Source organism: Macaca fascicularis, chromosome 7 (genome assembly GCF_037993035.2).
Source record: "Macaca fascicularis isolate 582-1 chromosome 7, T2T-MFA8v1.1".
Lineage (NCBI taxonomy): Eukaryota > Metazoa > Chordata > Mammalia > Primates > Cercopithecidae > Macaca > Macaca fascicularis.
In genome coordinates, this window is record NC_088381.1 from 11,415,718 (window position 1) to 11,434,303 (window position 18,586).

At 36.1% G+C, this 18,586-nt stretch overlaps 1 protein-coding gene across 8 annotated transcripts in view; it reads right to left on the reverse strand.

Annotated features, from left to right (window-relative positions):
• The window catches only part of AQR (aquarius intron-binding spliceosomal factor), a 117,669-nt gene that overhangs the window by 35,590 nt on the left and 63,493 nt on the right, over positions 1–18,586 (reverse strand). For 7 of the 8 annotated variants that reach the window (XR_006699266.3, XR_012414741.1, XM_005559102.5 and 4 more), the window contains 7 exons: positions 17,576–17,745; positions 13,873–14,114; positions 11,072–11,218; positions 10,413–10,482; positions 7,236–7,346; positions 3,791–3,900; positions 56–191 (listed from right to left, as the gene is read on the reverse strand). Coding sequence is in view for 6 of the 8 variants with exons in the window: in XM_005559102.5 (XP_005559159.2) it covers positions 56–191; positions 3,791–3,900; positions 7,236–7,346; positions 10,413–10,482; positions 11,072–11,218; positions 13,873–14,114; positions 17,576–17,745 (986 nt within the window). In the remaining 2 variants the exon portion in view is untranslated. Of the gene's footprint in view, positions 1–55; positions 192–2,724; positions 2,786–3,790; positions 3,901–7,235; positions 7,347–10,412; positions 10,483–11,071; positions 11,219–13,872; positions 14,115–17,575; positions 17,746–18,586 lie in introns of those variants that run through there. The other variant, XM_073995459.1, reaches the window with a different exon arrangement.

The window sequence follows — 18,586 nt, forward strand, 5'->3', positions numbered from 1 at the left end:
CCAATTGGGGTTCATATTATGATGAAGTATGATTCAAAAACCCTTAATATCTTACCTGGTATAAGAAGAAATAGCCTGCAGTTTCACAGGTATATGAGGCATCTCCTGGAACCCCTAGACTCTTTTGCAATCGTTTGACTTCTTCTAAAAGTTCTATTCTTCGAGCCAGAACATAATTAACTCTTCCATACCTAGACATTTCAATTAGGTAAAATGGCAAAACTGTAATAAAGAGACTTTGAAGGAAACAATCAGCAAAATTCAAGAAAATCATAATAGCAAAAAAGGGGAGAAAAAAATAGAAGATATGGCTTCTATTCAACTACTGATGGTAGTTCTCGGGTTACTTTACTCTAAAAGCTACTTAGAGTAGGCCGGGCACGGTGGCTCATACCTGTAATCCCAGCACTTTGGGAGGCCAAGGCGGGCGGATCATGAGGTCAGAAGATCGAGACCATCATGGCTAATATGGTGAAACCCTGTCTCTACTAAAAATACAAAAAAATCAGCCGGGTGTGGTGGCACACGCCTGTAGTCCCAGCTACTTGGGAGGTTGAGACAGAAGAATGGCATGATCCAGGGAGGTAGAGCTTGCAGTGAGCTGAGACTGTGCCACTGCACTCCATCCTGGGCGACAGAGCAAGACGCTGTCTCAAAAAAAAACAAAAAAAACAAAAAACAAACAAACAAAAAAAACTACTTGGAGTATACTCTATGGACCAGCATTGATCTGCAAGGGTGTTTCTGGTCTAGGAGGAGGGAAAACCAATTACATCACTAAATACACCATTTAGTTCAGCTCTCCATGTTTCTTCTCACAATAAGACACTTTCACAAAGAAAGCAGGACGGTTCATCTGGTGCTAGTTTATTTCATCACAGACCAATAACATATAAGTTCATAAACTGGCTGCTTCAAACAGCACTGTTTTACACTATATAATAGTAGATTAGATCTAAAGGCTTTGAAAAGTAATTTTAAATGTATTTGATTATCTCTGTCATCTACATATCCCAATACATAGCTTGGCACCCAAACCTAGCAGGTTCATAATGTTTGCTGAATGAGTAAGAAAACTGAAGTTTGGAGAGCACCTCATCCAAAAACACACAGTTAGGGAAGAAAGTAGTGGAACCAGAATTAGATCCCAAATTCTATGCACATTCTTTTCACAACAACACAACAACAAAGGGTCTCCTATAACCCTTTAGTGCTTAAAATAAGACTAAACGAATTTAATCAGTCACTGTTTTTCCCAAGTTTAAAGACTCAACAAAAGAAGTCATGTTCCTAGCTGTATGTAGTTCAGAGATTCACATTTGAGGTAGCAAGGGATGATTAAGAATAAAAAAGAGTTCTAAAACATGATCTATGTTTTGAAGAATTTTTCAACTTGGAAGGATATAAACATTATGGTAGATAAAACTTTTTTCTGTTTGCTTATGTGTAGTTTAAACTTTTATCTACAATGAACACTTTGTTAATGACAAAAAAAATCAGGAATGCTTATAGACTCTCTTAATAAAATGCCAAAATTCTTGTGAAGTAATGTTAAACTTAAAAAGCAATAGACAGGCCCGGGCACAGTGGCTCATGCCTGTAATCCCAGCACTTTGGGAGGCCGAGGCAGGCAGATCACTTGAGGTCAGGAGTTCAAGACTACCCTGGCCAACATGGCAAAAACCCGTCTCTACTAAAAATACAAAAACTAGTCGGTTGTGGTGGTGGGCGCCTGTAATCCCAGCTACTTGGGAGGCTGGGGCACAAGAATCCCTTGAACCCAGGAGGCAGAGGTTACAGTGAACTGAGATCACACCACTACACTCCAGCCTGGGTGACAGAGTGAGACTCTGTCTCAAAAAAAAAAAAAAAAAAAATACATAAAAGCAATATACAGTACAATTAAACTCTATCTACTGTCTGCTCAATTAGTACATTATTACACTTGAAAGATAAAGACTTAATTATTTTTAAAAAGCAACATAAGGCTGGGCACAGTGGCACACACCTATCATCCTAGCACTTTGGGAGGCCAAGACGGATGGATTGCCTGAGCTCAGGAGTTCAAGACCAGCCTGGGCAGCATGGTGAAACCTCATCTCTACCAAAATACAAAAAAATCAGCCGGGCGTGGTGGCGGGTACCTGTAATCCCAGCTACTCAGGAGGCTGAGGCAGAAGAACTGCTTGAACCCAGGAAGCGGAGGTTGCAGTGAGCTGAGACGGTGCCACTGCACTCCAGTCTGGGCAACAAAGTGAAACTCCGTCTCAAAAAAAAAAAAAAAGCAACATAAAAATTACAAATAACAGTATTACAGAAAAAGACTAGCAAAAAGTTGTTTTAGGATAGTATAACTATGGATAACCACTCCTTCTCTACAACTTCACCAGATTTTACAATTTTTTCTTCAGAGAAAGTGATATTACTTTTATTGTGAAACAACAGTTATGATTTTTCTTTTTAATTGTAAGAAAGAAAGAATATGTCCAATCAAATATGCAAACTAGCAATATCTAGGTTATGTGTCAGAAGAAAAAAGTATATTTTCTTCTAACAAATTTGGTGGTACCTGAAATCATTGTAAAAATTCTACCCCATTCTAATATTCTTCAAAAACTATAAATTCTACTTCAATATAATTGTAATTATAGTCAAACATTCTATTAGCACCGTCATGTTCACTGAATTCTGAATTATTAGATTTTAGAATCTAACCTACCTTTGTAAGTTGGCTTTAAAATGATGAAATGCTTATGGGATTAATTCAAAAGTATTACTGGATAATCTGAAAATAAGAATATAGAGCCCTAAATAACCTACGACATGTTGTTCTTTGCCCTCTGCGACATAGTGACTTTTTAGAAGCTAAGTGTTTGGTAAGCTCTATAACACAAGAACTCAAAATAGATGCACATAATAATTTAAAACTCTTTTAATGTCTATGATCGATTTGTCAAAGATCATGTTTAACAGCCAAAGGCCACATTAAATAAGTCCAGCTGTTAATTGTGATTATCTAAAATTGGGCTTTAAAAATTGACTTAAATATAAACAAATTGAGACATTATAAAACAACTTTGAAGGAAAAAAATTAAAATACTAATGGCAGAAGAAACCCGACTTGTAAAGTTTTAGTCAATTTACAGTATGTAATATCAAACATAAAGTCCAGCCAAACTGGCAATAAGTATCTGAAGTTATAACCCCAAATCTTATGTTATCATTAATCATTAATTTGCATTTCTTTTTCTTTTTTTTTGAGACAGAGTCTCGCTCTCGCTCTGTCGCCAGGCTGGAGTGCAACAGCGCAATCTCGGCTCACGGCAACCTCTGCCTGCCGGGCTCCAGCTATTCGCCTGCGTCAGCCTCTGGTAATTTCTATTTCAATAAATAAATCAACCTCTTAACTGGCATCTAAAATATATGCAAATTAAATACCTGAATAAGATGTGAGAAAGGAACCATTTAAAGTTGTACAGGTTTGAATTGGTAACGTTAAAAATTACCTCAATAAATAGAAAGCAAAAGGCAATCTGTAATTTTAAAAAGATTAACAAGATCATTCTCTTCATTAATATAATTATATGTTTGAAGACAAAATGGCATAAACATATACAATTGGAACTGAGGGACATCATGACCAGATTTCTAGGTCAACATACAGTCTTAGTAAGTTACATTAGAACCTTTTAGAATTAAGTTTGAGTATTCATTGCTCTCTTCTTCTTTAACATAATAAAAGAAATAAAAGGAAAATAAAAAATCCTTTTTTACACTCCCATTTGCCCACCTGCTGAAATCTTTCTCTGTCTCCAGCTCTTCTTCTCCATGACCAAGACGCAGTAGGTGACGCTCATCGATGTCTAATGCCATGATTTTCTCAAACAACTGGTTAAGAGCCTAGAGAATAAAGCAAGAAGGGTGATGACACCTTTAAACGCAGCAAAAACTAGCATTTAGAAAGAATCAAAGTTGAAACACAGAAGGAAATCCGCCTTATATTAGGCCATTTATAATTTAATCAAATAATATTTATATTGATTTCTGATATTGCCATCTATGTCTATTTGGCTGTATGGATAACTAGAAAACATAAAACCACCCACCCATTAAACATCTGCTTTTCATTTACAAAACAAGAAAGGCATTGACTCAGATGCTATTTCTTCTAAGTTGTAACAATTCCTAAAATAAACAACCACACTGAGCTTCATTTCATTCAACAGCATTTCCTTGGGTTGCAGAGAACTGAAAAAGTTTTTGCAGTTGGAGAAAGACAGTAAGAAGGCAGTGAGTGCGTAGGTAGAATACATTTAAGAGGACCAGAAGGTGGAAACGTAAATTGCATCTTTTTCAAATCTTAGTCTGAAAGTCTAATGTTCTCAATATAATAAAGAGCAGAGCACTCATTCATTGCAAACTATTTATGAAAGTCATTTAAAAGTCACTACTTTCTATCTATGAAATGTTCATAATTATTCATTATCTGAACTTCTGCAGTTACAAGGTTTTACAGAAAGGCAAAAGTTTCATAGTATGGAAAGATTCACTAATTAAGGTATTATTTAAAAATGAGCCGCCATTCAAATCTCTCTCCTCACTTATCACTAGTCCAACCCTGCCTGTGAAGTCAACATCCAGTCTTATAAACACCTAGGTTATATAATGTAGATACAGATATCCTTTACCATCAAAATTCCAGCAATCTGAGCTCTGAAACTGAAGAGATTTAACTAACTTTTCAGAAAAATCCCCCACTATCCAAACTCTTGATACTCATCATCCAAAACTCAGCACCCAACAGAGCAGATTACATGGTGTTACTCACTATCCAAACTTTCACTATTCAAACTCAAGAACCACACAGATTTAGAGTAAAAGTAAAAACAAAAAAACAAAAAACAAAAACCCCACAAACTTGCACACTATTATCCCAAAAAAACGACATGATTTCATTGTGAATTAGAGTGATTTTGGAAAACTACTTGAATTATACATGCAAATGAAGATCTGGCACACAAAACAGTTAACTGAAGGAAAACAATCAATTTGATGGGCATCAAGGGAAATGATTTGAATTTCAAAAAACCAAGGCAGGTGTTTAGCAAGCAGAGAATTATGTGTCTATTTTTGCAAATTAATCTTTTCAATGACTGTGCTATACAAATCAATCATAAAGTAGAGGATAACTGTAGAAAGCCGTATCAAGGTATGACAAAACAGTAAAAAATATGTTAAAACAACACATGAATTATTCTTTGTTCATTCTAAGAATTTACAATAGGCATATTACAGAACAAATTTTATAAACAGAAGAAAAAAAACTTCTTTTCATAATTTCTTTTATCAAGACAAAGTCCAAATTGATCCCCCTTCAACTCCCACAAATTCGGTATATTGGATGTGTTATGTCCAATATATTATTATGTAATATGTTATATAATTATGTATAACATATATTCAGTATATTGGATAAGTTTAGTACTTATAAACTTCAAAATATATAAAAATGTCAGGCAAATGAACTGAATAGTATTATTTTTAAAACCTTATAAATTAAAAGTTAATGATCACCAGAATAACTGATATTTGGCATTCCAATAACACTTGTTTTCGGAATGCTTCTGTGTATACCAATTCTTTCTAAGACTGGTCAACTGAAGTCACCACTGTTAACATAAACTCCGAGAAAAAACTTTCAGAGGTTTTGACTACCATGCAAATTTCATAATGTGCTTCAGGATGTTCTCAGAGTTGCCTGTCTCATTTTATACCAGATCTAATAAATGTTACTTGTTCTTCCCTCATTTCTGACAGCTTGAGAATGACTAACGTAGAATACAGTCCCTTCATGTAATACAGGTGTACATTTCACATGATTTTGAAATTTAATCCAGTATCAATGCACTTTAGACCTTAGTCTTTCAGGAATATTCATTCTACTAAATGAAGAAAAATGCTCCCAATAAGAGTTAATGCTTATAATCTCAAAGTAAAAGTTCTAGTTTAGTGTAGAAGAAAGGAAAAAATGGCAATTTAATTTAATCCAAATATCTAACCATATATCCAAATATAGTCTTAGCTTTTTCATGTTAATGACCCTCTCCAGTAGAAATAAAAGATTGTTTTTATATATCTCTCAGTGTTGTCTCATTATAAGCAGTGATAATCCATGAGTAGCTCAAAAGCAGATACTCCTCAACTTACAATGGGGTTACATTCCAATAAACCTATCAAAAGTTGAAAATCTCCTAAGTTGAAAATACATTTAACACACCTAACCTACTGAACACCACAGCTTAGCCTAGCCTATGTAAAACATACTCAGAACACATATATTAGCCTATACCTGGGCAAAATCATCTAACACAGTGTGCCTATTTTATACTGAAATGTTGACTATCTCATATAATATATTAAATAGTGAAATAAGAATGACAAACAGAATGGTTGTATGGGTACCTGAAGTACAATTTCTGCTGAATTCATATTGCTTTCACACCACCATAAAGTCAAAATATTATAGGTCAGAATAAAAGTCGAACCAAAAGTCAGGAACCGTCTGTACCAATTAGCCTTTACCGGTATTCTGTAGTACCCATGATCAGATTTTCATACAAGGAGAAATCATCTATTAATACATTCATTTCATGAATCCCCTGCTCCTTCCTTGTTAGGAACAAGTGCTCAATACCGCAAGGAAGAACCAGCACTCAAACAAAAAGTTTTCTCAGCAAGGCAATTTACTTCTGCAGGTGGGTGCTACCTGCATCAGTCACATTCACAAGAGCACACCGAACAAAGGAGAGAAGGGTTTTTACTCCTCACGCAACCCCTATATCTGTGTCCTTTCCCCATTGGCTGGAGTAAGACTGCACAATCTAAACTACCCTGATTGGCTAAAACTTAAGCTTTTCTAAATATGGTCACCGTGTGACGGGGAAGCAAGGGAGACGAGGGGGTCCTCGTGGGACCTAGGAGCTAATGCATTCCCAAATGAGGGAGAGAATGTGAGCCACAAACCGGCTGAGACTTAGGCATGCCAGAATATGTTAGGGAACAGGTAGGCCAGGCTCAGAAAAATGGAGAACAAAGAATCAAGAAACTAGATTTCTTGAAAAGGAACTTATTGTGTCCCACCCTTACCTCCCCCTCAACCCGTAACCTGTATGCACACATGCATGCACACACACACACACACACACACACACACACACAAATACAGAGTCATTTACCTGATTGGAATGAGTAACAATTAGAGTCCTCTGTTCTGGGAAATTGTGGTAGATGTTAGATATGATCTGAACTGCCACATCTGTTTTGCCTGTACCAGGTGGGCCCACAACCTAAAAAGAAGATGAACATTAGTAAACTACTAAGTCATCACAGTTATCACACATTGTTAGAAAATGTGAAGTACAGACCTGAAAGATAAAATTAACAAATTCAGTAGATGGGCCCAATAACAAAATGAACAGGATAAAGGAAGAGTTGGTGAACTTTGAGATAGATCAGTAAGCTACACAACCTGAAAAACAGAAAAAAAGATTGAAAAAAAATAGAGACCCAAGAATCTATAGAACAACATTAACAAATCTAACACTCATGTCAACAAATTCTAAGAAGGAGAGGAAAAAGAGTATGGCATAGACAAAATTTTCGAAAAATCATGGCTGAAAATTTCCTAAATATGGCAAAAGACATAAATCTACAGATTCAAGCAGCTCAGTGAACCCCAAGAGAATAACCCCAAAGAAATCCAAGCTCAGATATACCAAAATTAAATGGTTAAAAACAAAAAGCAAAGAAAAAGAATCCCCATAGCAACCAGAGAAAAATGATACATTATATATAACAAAAAGATATTTAAAATGACTTTGGATTTGTCATCAGAAAACATGGAAATCAGAAGAAGTGTAATAACACTTAAAGTGCTAAAAGAAAGAACTATCAACCCACAATTCTATGTCGAGGTGAAATATCTTTTATGAAGATGAATTAGAGACATTCTTGCATGAAGAAAAACAAAACTAACTCATATCTAGTAGACATGTTATAAAAAGTGGTTTTAAAAAAAAAAAAGTTCTTCAGACAGAAAGAAAATGCTACCAGAGGAAACTTGGAATATCAGGAATATAGAATAAATGGCAAATATAGTAAGAGGCTATTTTTTCCTCTAGAGTTCTTTAAAATACGTATACAGGTGAAACCAAAAATTCTAATACTACCTGATGGTATCTTAATGTATTTAGATGTAACACACAAAACAACTACAATATAAAAGGGGAAGGAAGGTAAAGGAATCTTTATGGGAGTAAGTATTTGCCATTCAACCTGAAGTGACATAATACTGATTGTAAGTAGGCTTTGAAAAGTTAAGTATGTTGCAAATTCCTAGAGCAGCCACTAAGAAAACACTACACCCAAAAATATAATGAAAGAATATGATAGGCCAGGCGCAGTGGCTCACATCTGTAATCTCAGCACTTTGGGAGGCTGAGAGAGGCAGATCACTCGAGGACAGGAGTTCAAGACCAGCCTGGCCAACATAGTGAAAACCAATTCTCTACTAAAAATACAAAAATATCAGCTGGCCGTGGTGGTGCACACCTGTAATCCCAGCTACTCAGGTGGCTGAGGCACAAGAATCATTTGAACCTGAGAAAGCAGAGGTTGCAGTGAGGTAGGATGGTGGCACTACACTTCAGCCTGGGCTACAAAGTGAGACTGTCTCAAAAAAAAAACCGAAAAAAAACAAATAAAATAAATAAAAACATAATACTCAAATAACACAATGGAAAGCAGGAAAAGGGAAACAGAAGAATACAAAATAAAGGGAACAAATAGAAAATAAATAAAAAATGATAGGCCTAAATCCAAATGTGTCCATTAATTTGCATTAAATGTGAATAATCTAAACACCAAGTTAAAAGACAGAGACTCTCAGAATGGATAAAGCAACATACCTAAAGTATATGCTGTTTATAAGAAACTCACCTCAAATATAACGACAAATAGAAGTAAAATGACAAAAAAAGAAATATCGTGCAAACACAACTTAAAAGAGAGCTGCAGTAACAATATTAATATCAGACAAAGTAGACTTCAGAGCCAAGAAAACTTCCAACAATGAAGACAGACACTACATAATAATAAATGGGGCCAATTCACCATGACAACATAACAGCCTTAAAGGTGTGAAGCACTTATCCATGAAGCTTCAAAATACATTAAGCAAAAATTGACAGACCTAAAGGAGAAACAGACAAATTCATAATTACAGTGAGAGACTTCAATAGTCTGCTTTCAGTAATCGACAAAACAGACAGAAAATCAGCAATGATAGAGAAAAATTAAATAATAACATCAATGAAATGGATCTAATTGACATTTATAGGACAACCCACTCTAAAACAACAGAATACACATTATTTTCAAGTGCACATGAAATAGTCACCAAGAGAGATCATATGCTGGGCCATAAAACAAATTTTAACAAATTTAAAAAGCAAAAACCAAAAAATTAAAATCATACAATATGTTCTCTGACCATAATAGACTTTGACCAGAAATCAGTAACTGGAAGATTACAGGGAAACCTCCAAATACTTAAAAATTAAACACACTTCTAAATCAGTTGTCAGCAGATTTTTTCTGTAAAGAGCCAGAGAGGAAGCATTTTCGGCTTTGCAGGCTAAGCAATCTGTGTTGCAAGTACTTATCTCTGCCATTGCAGCACAAAAATGGCTATATGCAATGCAGAAAACAAATGGATGATATATTTGCTAATTATCCTAATTTGATCATTACACAATATATACAGTCATCAAAACATCACATCATACCCCATAAATATGCACAATTATGTCAATTAAAAATAAAACAAAACCATGTTCTAATAAAACTATGAACACTGAAGTGAGCAGCAAGATCTCTAAATGCTTAAGAACCTACACTTGCTTATAAACACTTAAATTCAGTGGGGCTGCTGTACTTCAAATAGAACACATTCTAAAATCTGTTACTTACTTCTAGTCTTAATCTATGTTTTAAAAAAAAAAAAAAAAAGGTGTGGCTGGGTGCGGTGGCTCACGCCTGTAATCCCAATACTTTGGGAGGCCGAGGTGGGTGGATCACCTGAGGTCAGGAGTTCGAGACAAGACTGGCCAACATGGCAAAACCTTGCCTCTACTGAAAATACAAAAAATTAGCTGGGCTTGGTGGCGGGTGCCTGTAATCTCAGCTACTTGGGAGGCTGAGGCAGGAGAATCACAAGGCGAACCTGGGAGGCGGAGGGTGCAGTGAGCTGAGATCGCACTACTGCACCACTGCACTCCAGCGTGGGCAACAAGAGCCGAAACTGTGTCTCAGAAAACAAACAAACAAACAAACAGGTATAACAACTATCTTACCATAGTCAGCCCAGGCTGCATTCCAGCACGGATGGCTTCTATCTGTGTATGAGTGAACTGAATCGTATTACTGCAAGTAAGAGTAAATAAAAAGTTGGTACAGATAAATGATACTTAGTATAATACAAATTTAGACAACAATGACCAGTGGTCTAAACATCTGCTCTGTATTTACCCCAGTTCTCTCAATCTCTTCTGAATGACTCCCTTCCCCTCTACCCTCCAACACAGACAATTAAAATGGAATTATAGTTACTTTTCAGTACTTAGCCCATCTCAGACCTCATTTGGAGTGCCAAAGTTCTAGTTCCCATTCTAATACTAAATATAATTCCAACTTACTAGTTATGGAACACATGCATTAGGGCTACTGCTGTATGTAACATAGGCTCATGAAGTAAGAACCCTTTGCTCAAATTAAGGTAGCCCTCTAACATTTATTTGTCATAGTACCGGAAAATGTTTCTTTTTGAGATATTATGACTACAGAATGGCCTAAAATGTCAGTTATTCAGCTGACTGATAGAACAGAAAGAAAGGGGGTTCAGAAACAGGAGTTTTGTGGAGTTGTAAAAGAAACAAAATTTAAAAACATTCCTAATCCAGCTGCATTGGCAAACTATTATCATTATTACAATTAGAATAGGTAGTAAAATTACCGTTTGGGTTGATTATAAGGATAAGGACCCCTATTAGGAATAACATGGGGCTCAACAATTAAGGTTTTTGCCTCCTCGGTGTCTTCATCTTCCACATCCGCATCTTTCCTTTTCTTCCCTTTTCCACTTCTTACTGGAAAAGTTATCCTACAAGACCAAAACTTTTGTTCATTTTTACAATTAACAAGGATTTACTGAGTACCTATCTGGTACATGACATTGTAGGCACAATAATCACAGGAGTAAGAAACATTTCTGGCTTAAAGGAACTCACTATCTGTATGTAAACTCTGAAAATGGTAGAGTTATAAGCACTAAAGTGTTGAGAGTTTTCAGATTTAAAAAAGTAATCCAGTTAATGGAGATTTAAGGGAGAATTTAAAGAAACATTAAATACTATGTCACGTGCATTGTAAAGTGTTTTATTCATTGTCCTTCATTTAATCAGAAAAAAAATTCATGGGACAGATGGCATCTAAGATGAGTCTCAAAGAATTTAGGCATTCAAAGACAGGAAGACGTTCCTGGAAGAAAGAAGCAACAGCAGAGGCCAAGTACAAGCAGCGTATTTCACCTGAACATAGAGGAAAAATAAGGCTGAAGAGACAGAAGCCTTGTTATGACAGGAACCTTGTAATGACACATCTAGAATATGAAGCTTTTAAGGCAGAGGGTCATAACCTGGGGTTAGGAGGTAACTCCCCACAGATACCTCAGGGAAGTCAATGAACTCCCTAAAATTGAACTAAAAAATTCATTCTCTATGTGTACTTTTTCCAGTTGCCTTTCACATTCTAAAAAACTAGATAACACCAAAGAATGCTAAGAGCCAATGAGGCTAAGTGGTCAGTACTCATTTTGGTAAGAAATAGGAGCAATCAGCTTTTTAGCTAGGCAGTGAATAGCTCTAGCAGTAAACCATGTAATGGATTCTAGTGAGGTGAGATATGGAGGAAAGATTTTGCTACCATAAAGACTGCTGAGGGCCTAAAGAGGGAGCAGTACAAATGGCACATGAAAAAACTATCCTTGGCAGGGAGCGTTAGCTCATGCTTGTGATCCCAGCACTTTGGGAGGCCGAGGCAGGGGGATCACGGGGTCAGGAGATCAAGACCATCCTGGCTAACACGGTGAAACCCTGTCTCTACTAAAAATACAAAAAAAAAGAAAATTAGCTGGGTGTGGTGGCAGGTGCCTTGTAGTCCCAGCCACTCGGGAGGCTGAGGCAGGAGAATGGCGTGAACCCAGGAGGCAGAGCTTGCAGTAAGCAGAAAGTGCACGCCACTGCACTCCAGCCTGGGCAACAGGCAGACAGACAACTATCCCCAAGGTGGAATCTCTGAGATATAGCAGGAGTTTTATGGGAGTAAAAAGATTCAAAAATAATGCTGAGATTTCAAGATGGCGGAGTAGAAAAATGTCTTTGCCAGAAATAGGATTAGGAAAGTATGGAAGACTAGGTTTGGTATATAAAGGATATGTGTATTTAACATGTAGAATTATTATTATTATTTTGAGATAGAGTCTTGCTCTGTCACCCAGGCTAGAGCGCAGTGGTGTGATCATAGCTCACTGCAGCCTCACACTCCTGGGTTCATGTGATCCTCTCACCTTAGCTTCCTGAGTAGCTGGGACTGCAGGCACATATCAAATCTTGCTAATTTTCATTTTTTTTATATAGAGATGAGGTCTCAGTTGCCTAGGGTGGTCTGGAATTCCTGGCCTCAAGCAATCCTCTCAACTTCACCTCCCAAAGTGTTGGGATTACAGGCATGAGCCACCAAACCTGGCCTATTATTTTATTTACATATATATATATATATTTTACTGTTTGGGTTGATTATATACATTATTATTTATATATATTTATATATATAAATATGTAACAATCAGTTGAAAGCTGTGTGTTTTCTAACTTGTAGCTAAGAAAGTAATCTGTGGGCTACCACCCATAGGTATCTATATGAAGGAATTCAGGGAGTAACAACCAATTATTTCAGGTGCTTTGTTCTGTTTTCACTTAAATTTTAAGACCAGAGCTAATTTAACATTAAATATGACTACTGTGAGTATTTATTTCATTTATTGAGAGATGAGGTCTTCCTCTGTCACCCAGGCTGGAGTACAGTGGCACAATCATAGCTTAATGCAGCCTTAAACTCCTGGGTTCAAGCAATCCTCCTGCCTCAGCCTCCTGAGTTCCTGAAATTACAGGTGTGTGCCACCATGCCCAGCTACGTTTTAAAATTTTTTTAGAGATGGGGGTCTCGCTATGTTGCCCAGGCTGGTTTTGAATTCCCAGCCTCAAGCTGTCCTCCTGCCTTAGCCTCCCAAGTCACTGGGATTACATGCATGAGCCATTGTGCCCAGCTATACTGTGAACATTTCAAATTTGTGAAAGCAAGCAAAGTTAAAAGAAAGAAAGATTTTTTCCCTAAAAACAAAGTTCAACATCCCACAGCTGTATTAGTTGAGAAACATACCAGACTATGCATAAATGCAAAGACATATTTTAGTCAAATGCTATAAATATATTTATATAGTTCTCTGCAGACAGTAAGTGTTTATTGATCCCTTATTAGGCATTAGGCTACTTTTACTGTGGTCTTAAAACAGCTTGTGCCCTAAGAAATAGATTCAAATATATTAAAGTTATCCCAGTGATTGCACGGTGAAGGTAGGGACTGCTGAAACAAAATTCAAACATAGTACTCAAAACTCACTTTAGCTAACAATCCTGATGGCATAACACACATTGACTACAGAATGCTGGAGAGGGGCATACCCAGTTCTGACTTTACCTGAAAGGGGGTATTTGTAGAGCAGGGTCTTCTACAGTTACTTTAACATTATGACCAGGGAAGCTGGCTTTTAAATGCTCAATGGAGAGAAATGTATCATTGAAATCAAGAGTGGCAATCTGATTGGGCATTTTTGAATAATGTGCGCTACTTGGGTCCCCATAACCTAAAATGATATCATGCAGCCAGTCAGGTACCACACAATCAGTATTCATCAGGTTCCGAATAGTCTCCAGCACAGCCTGTCAGTAAAAGGACAGAAAAAGATTGTGTCAGTGAGACAGCTCAAACATTTGCACTTACTGGAATGCAGAGCTGGCTGCACTAATCCAGAATTCCTGAGTGTTTCAGAGCAAGAAGCTATTTTCCGCTGGCTGACAGGTGCTTGGCTAGACTGAATCAACAGCTATATTTTCAGCTGATACCACACACTGAGTTAAACAAAAGACCAAACTTAGCAAGAACAGTTTATCCATTAAGAGTTCACTTAAACAGAATGACATAAATAAATTTACCATTTGACTCCTATTGAGTAGGATGAAAACCAGACTCAGGTCGATACAGCAGTAAGAAAACAATATAGAACAAACCCTTAGAGAAAATACTTCCTCTCAGAAACTCCTGGAGGTTTTCCCTCTTTATACTCCATAGTCCTTTAATGCTAAAATCACACACAACCAGAAGCACATTAATGTATGCTTCAATTGTGATGAAACCTCACAATTTAGAAAACTAAAATTAGCACTGTGAGAAGAAATAAAAAATAAAGTGAACAAAATCATAAAAATAAAGGAAATATCAAATAAAATTTCAGAAGGAAAGAATCAGGACTACAACAAAAGGTCATTATAGTAGTTAGCATATATACTGTCAAAAGTAATTCCAAAAAGCTAAGGGAAATTCTTAGACTTTCCAAAAATCATTTCAACAAAGTGATCTATCTCACATATAGAAATTTGGAGACTAGGCTATCAATTTCAAAGAATAAAATAACCAAACTGACAATTTTTAAATCATAACTATTATACAACTTTTAAAAATGATAAGATAGTATATGTTAATCACACCCTTAATCATGTTGCCTTGCTTTATGTTCTTACACTTATACCTGAAATTCTCTTGTTCAGGTACTTGGTTATTTGTTTTAACCCTACTATCCCTACTATCATTTGTTTAATCCCTACTAAAATATAATTCCCACAAGAGGAGGGATCTAGACCAGTTTAAATATGGAACGGGTGAATGAATGAATACCCAAATGAGTATATTCACATAACAATGATGAGTAAGATCAGTGCTCTGCCCTCTAAGGAAATTACAGTTTTAGTAGCAAGATAAAATATGTCCTTAACTGTAACAAAAAGCAGCAGAATGTGGTAAACAGTAAAGAATGTTATAAAATACAATGGGAACAAAGTTCACAGTAAATGAGAGATGGATGCCGGGGACACTTAACATTAGGAAAGGTTTCATGGAGGAAAGTGGTATTTTTATTGAACTAAAGTAAAAGATTTGTGAAGGAGCTTTGATTTATTTCATCATGAATAGGAAGTCAAAGAAATGTTCTGAGAAGGAGAGTAAAATGATCAGTGTCACACAGTAGGGAAACATATGAAAAACAGGTGACTGGCTATGGGGAGACTCAAGGGTAGACAAAGAGGGGGCTATTATAACTGTCTAGGCAAAAAATAAAGTATCCAGATTAGCACAGGTTGTACAAACTGGAAAAGAGAAAAGGCAATAAATAAGCGATGCTACACAGGTACATAATGAAACACCAAAGACACTAAAAGAGCATTCTTTTTTTCCTAAACATAGGCAAGTTAATCATTCCCCCTCTTTCTTGGATCAGAAACTAAATCCCTCCTTTGAACTTTCAGGACACTTTCATCCACAGTCTTTTTATGGCTTTTGATACCTTCTAACTGTTCATGGTAAGCATTTGTCTAGATTTCTAACTTCTCTAAAGGTGTAAGTTGTATCTGATTCATCTTCATAAGCTTCATTTTAGCACAATATCAGACTTACAGTAGGCACTAAATAAAACAGTCAAACATATGAGTATAAGAAAATAATTTTTTAGTTTTCAGTAAAGTAACTGAGATTTATTTACTGAAAACTGATCAACTGTGACAGTCATAGGTACTATAAAACTTGGAAACTCTTAGATTTCTCCACCCTTTGTTCACTCAATAAATGTTTATTAAGAATATACTATATAATAGGCACAGTTCTAGGTGCTAAGGACACGCTGGAGAACAAAACAAAGACCCTGCCCTCATAGATTTGTTTGCTTCATTGCTTTCTAATGGAGAATTCAGATACATAACAAATGTATAATCATCAGTTACGATAAGGGCTCTGAGGAAAAATATAGGGAATAGGGTAGAGAATGATAAGAAGATGCTACTTTAGGTAAGGTTGCCAGGGAAGGCTTCTCTTAGGAGGTGACATTGAAAAAGAGTTGCCCATGTCAGGTGAGGAAATGAACTATGTAAATACCTGGGGAATTATCTAAGTAAAAGGAACACCATGTGAAAAGTCTTGGATTATTTTAAAAAACAGCAAAAATGACAGTGTGACTGACATGGAGTGAATAAGGAAAAAGTGTTAGAAAATGATGTTGGGAGAGGCAGCCAGAAGACAGAAAATGATAGGGCCTTTTGGATTATGGTAGGAACTTTCTAATGTGATGGAAAAACATTAAAGAATGTTAAGTGGGGGTATCAAGGTATCTTTCACATTTTAAAAGGATTATTCAGCTATTATGTGGATATGTGTAAGGGGAGGAACAGACAAGAGGCAGGGATGTGTGAGATAAAGGTGTCTTGGACATGGCATCAGCAGAGGTGATGAGCTAATCAGACTCACTGATGGATTAGAGGTAGAGTATGAGACAAAGAGAAATCAAGGATATCTCCACTTGTGTTCAACAACAGGGAGAGATGAAGAACAAGTTCTGCTGTTTGAAAAGTTTTCTTTTTTTCAGTCACAACAACAGGGTTACATAAAAGTAATAAAGTGATAGGAACGTCTAAGAAGTACTGCACTTTGGGAGAAAGAGAAAAGGAAGGCATTCTTTCTACAAAAGCTACATATTATCAAATGCTAGAATTGTTCAATGTTTAAGTTTTATAATATAGTTTCAAATAATGGTTTTAAAAAACTATCCTTTAATAAAAATCTTCTCCCCACAAAGTTATTCTGAAAGTAAAACTTTGAGCCACCAAACTTCCCTTTCCTACTAATGACTAAAAATATATTATATCATATAGTAATTCAGAGCCTTGAGGTTCCATATCTGTCTTCTTAAAGTGACTTGGAAGTATACCTACTTTTGATTCAAAAAAGAAGCCCCAGTAAACAAGTAAGCAAGCTTTCCTTCACTTCACAATAGGGCATTAGCTGAGTACCTAATATACAAAAAGCAAAAAAGGAGGTGGACCCTTAATAACATGTGGATTCATCTATATTTGAAGTTTCTAAACTCTTCAAAAGACAAAATAATTTAACAAATCAATTTCTTTAAATTTTTATATTTCATCAATGTTAAAAGTTTAAGAGGACTGCTTATAGTAAAAATAAAAGCAGTAATTATTATTTTCTTAACAAATCTTCCTCTAACCAAATATCTTTGTATTTACGTCATAAAAGTTACTTAAATTATGACATAGTACTTTTAGTTACATAGCCCCCAAATTACCTTAAAGTTATTTTCCTTTGGTTTTCTCCTCATTATTATATTAAAAGTTTCATACACATCCTCTGCTCCATTCTGTATAGTATTGGTCATATCTTGTTGATACTGGTTTGGATCCAAAAACACTCTAAATGTCCTTGATTCTCCTCTAAGATTGGGTCTGGGTTCAGGTCCTGGACAATTTGAAAAAGTTTGTTAAATAAAATATATATTTTTCAAATATCAAAGTAAGTCAACAGTATTTTTTTCCAGAAATGGTGAGTAAATGGTTCAGGTTTAACTCCAACCATTTTTCCCAAACTAGAATGCCCCCACTCACCCACGTCAATTCTAAGCTGAAAGTATTTTCTTCTTTCTCTAAATTCTTACTATTTCCTTCCATAGCAGTCATGTAACGTTTACGATGCAACGCCATGACTTGCAATAATTTGTACACACACTCAGAAGCCACACACTTAGAAGTCAAAGAACTTTACTTTTGTCACTCATAGCTCCCACTACTGCTTTACCTACAGTAAGTATTCAATAAATATTTTCTAATTAAATATATGTATTTTAGAATTTAAGGCATAGTTTTCTATTCCTTAATTTGACAGAGGTTTATCACTTTTCTCATCCTTCCACATTCCATACCTAATATAACCAGCACGAAAAGAAATTTCGCATACACAGAAATGTAGGATACTAATGGTTGAAAGCCCAGAGCCTTTTCTTTCCTCTCTGACATATCTCCTCTTCTGGGCATGCGGGGTGGGGTGGGTCTTAGATCTCCAACTTTGGTTCTATTATATGGCCTTATGCTTACTCCATCCATTTTCCATTCCCTTCTCCTATTTTCTTTTATTCTAGAGATAAATAACCTAATCATCAGCAGTTTAACAATGATATAATCTCTAAACCACAGATGGCAGAAACTGACTAAAGTTTCAAAAGAAGTTTAACAACCGGCGGGGCATAGTGGCTCATGCCTGTAATCCCAGCACTTTGGGAGGCAGAGGCTGGTGGATCATGAGG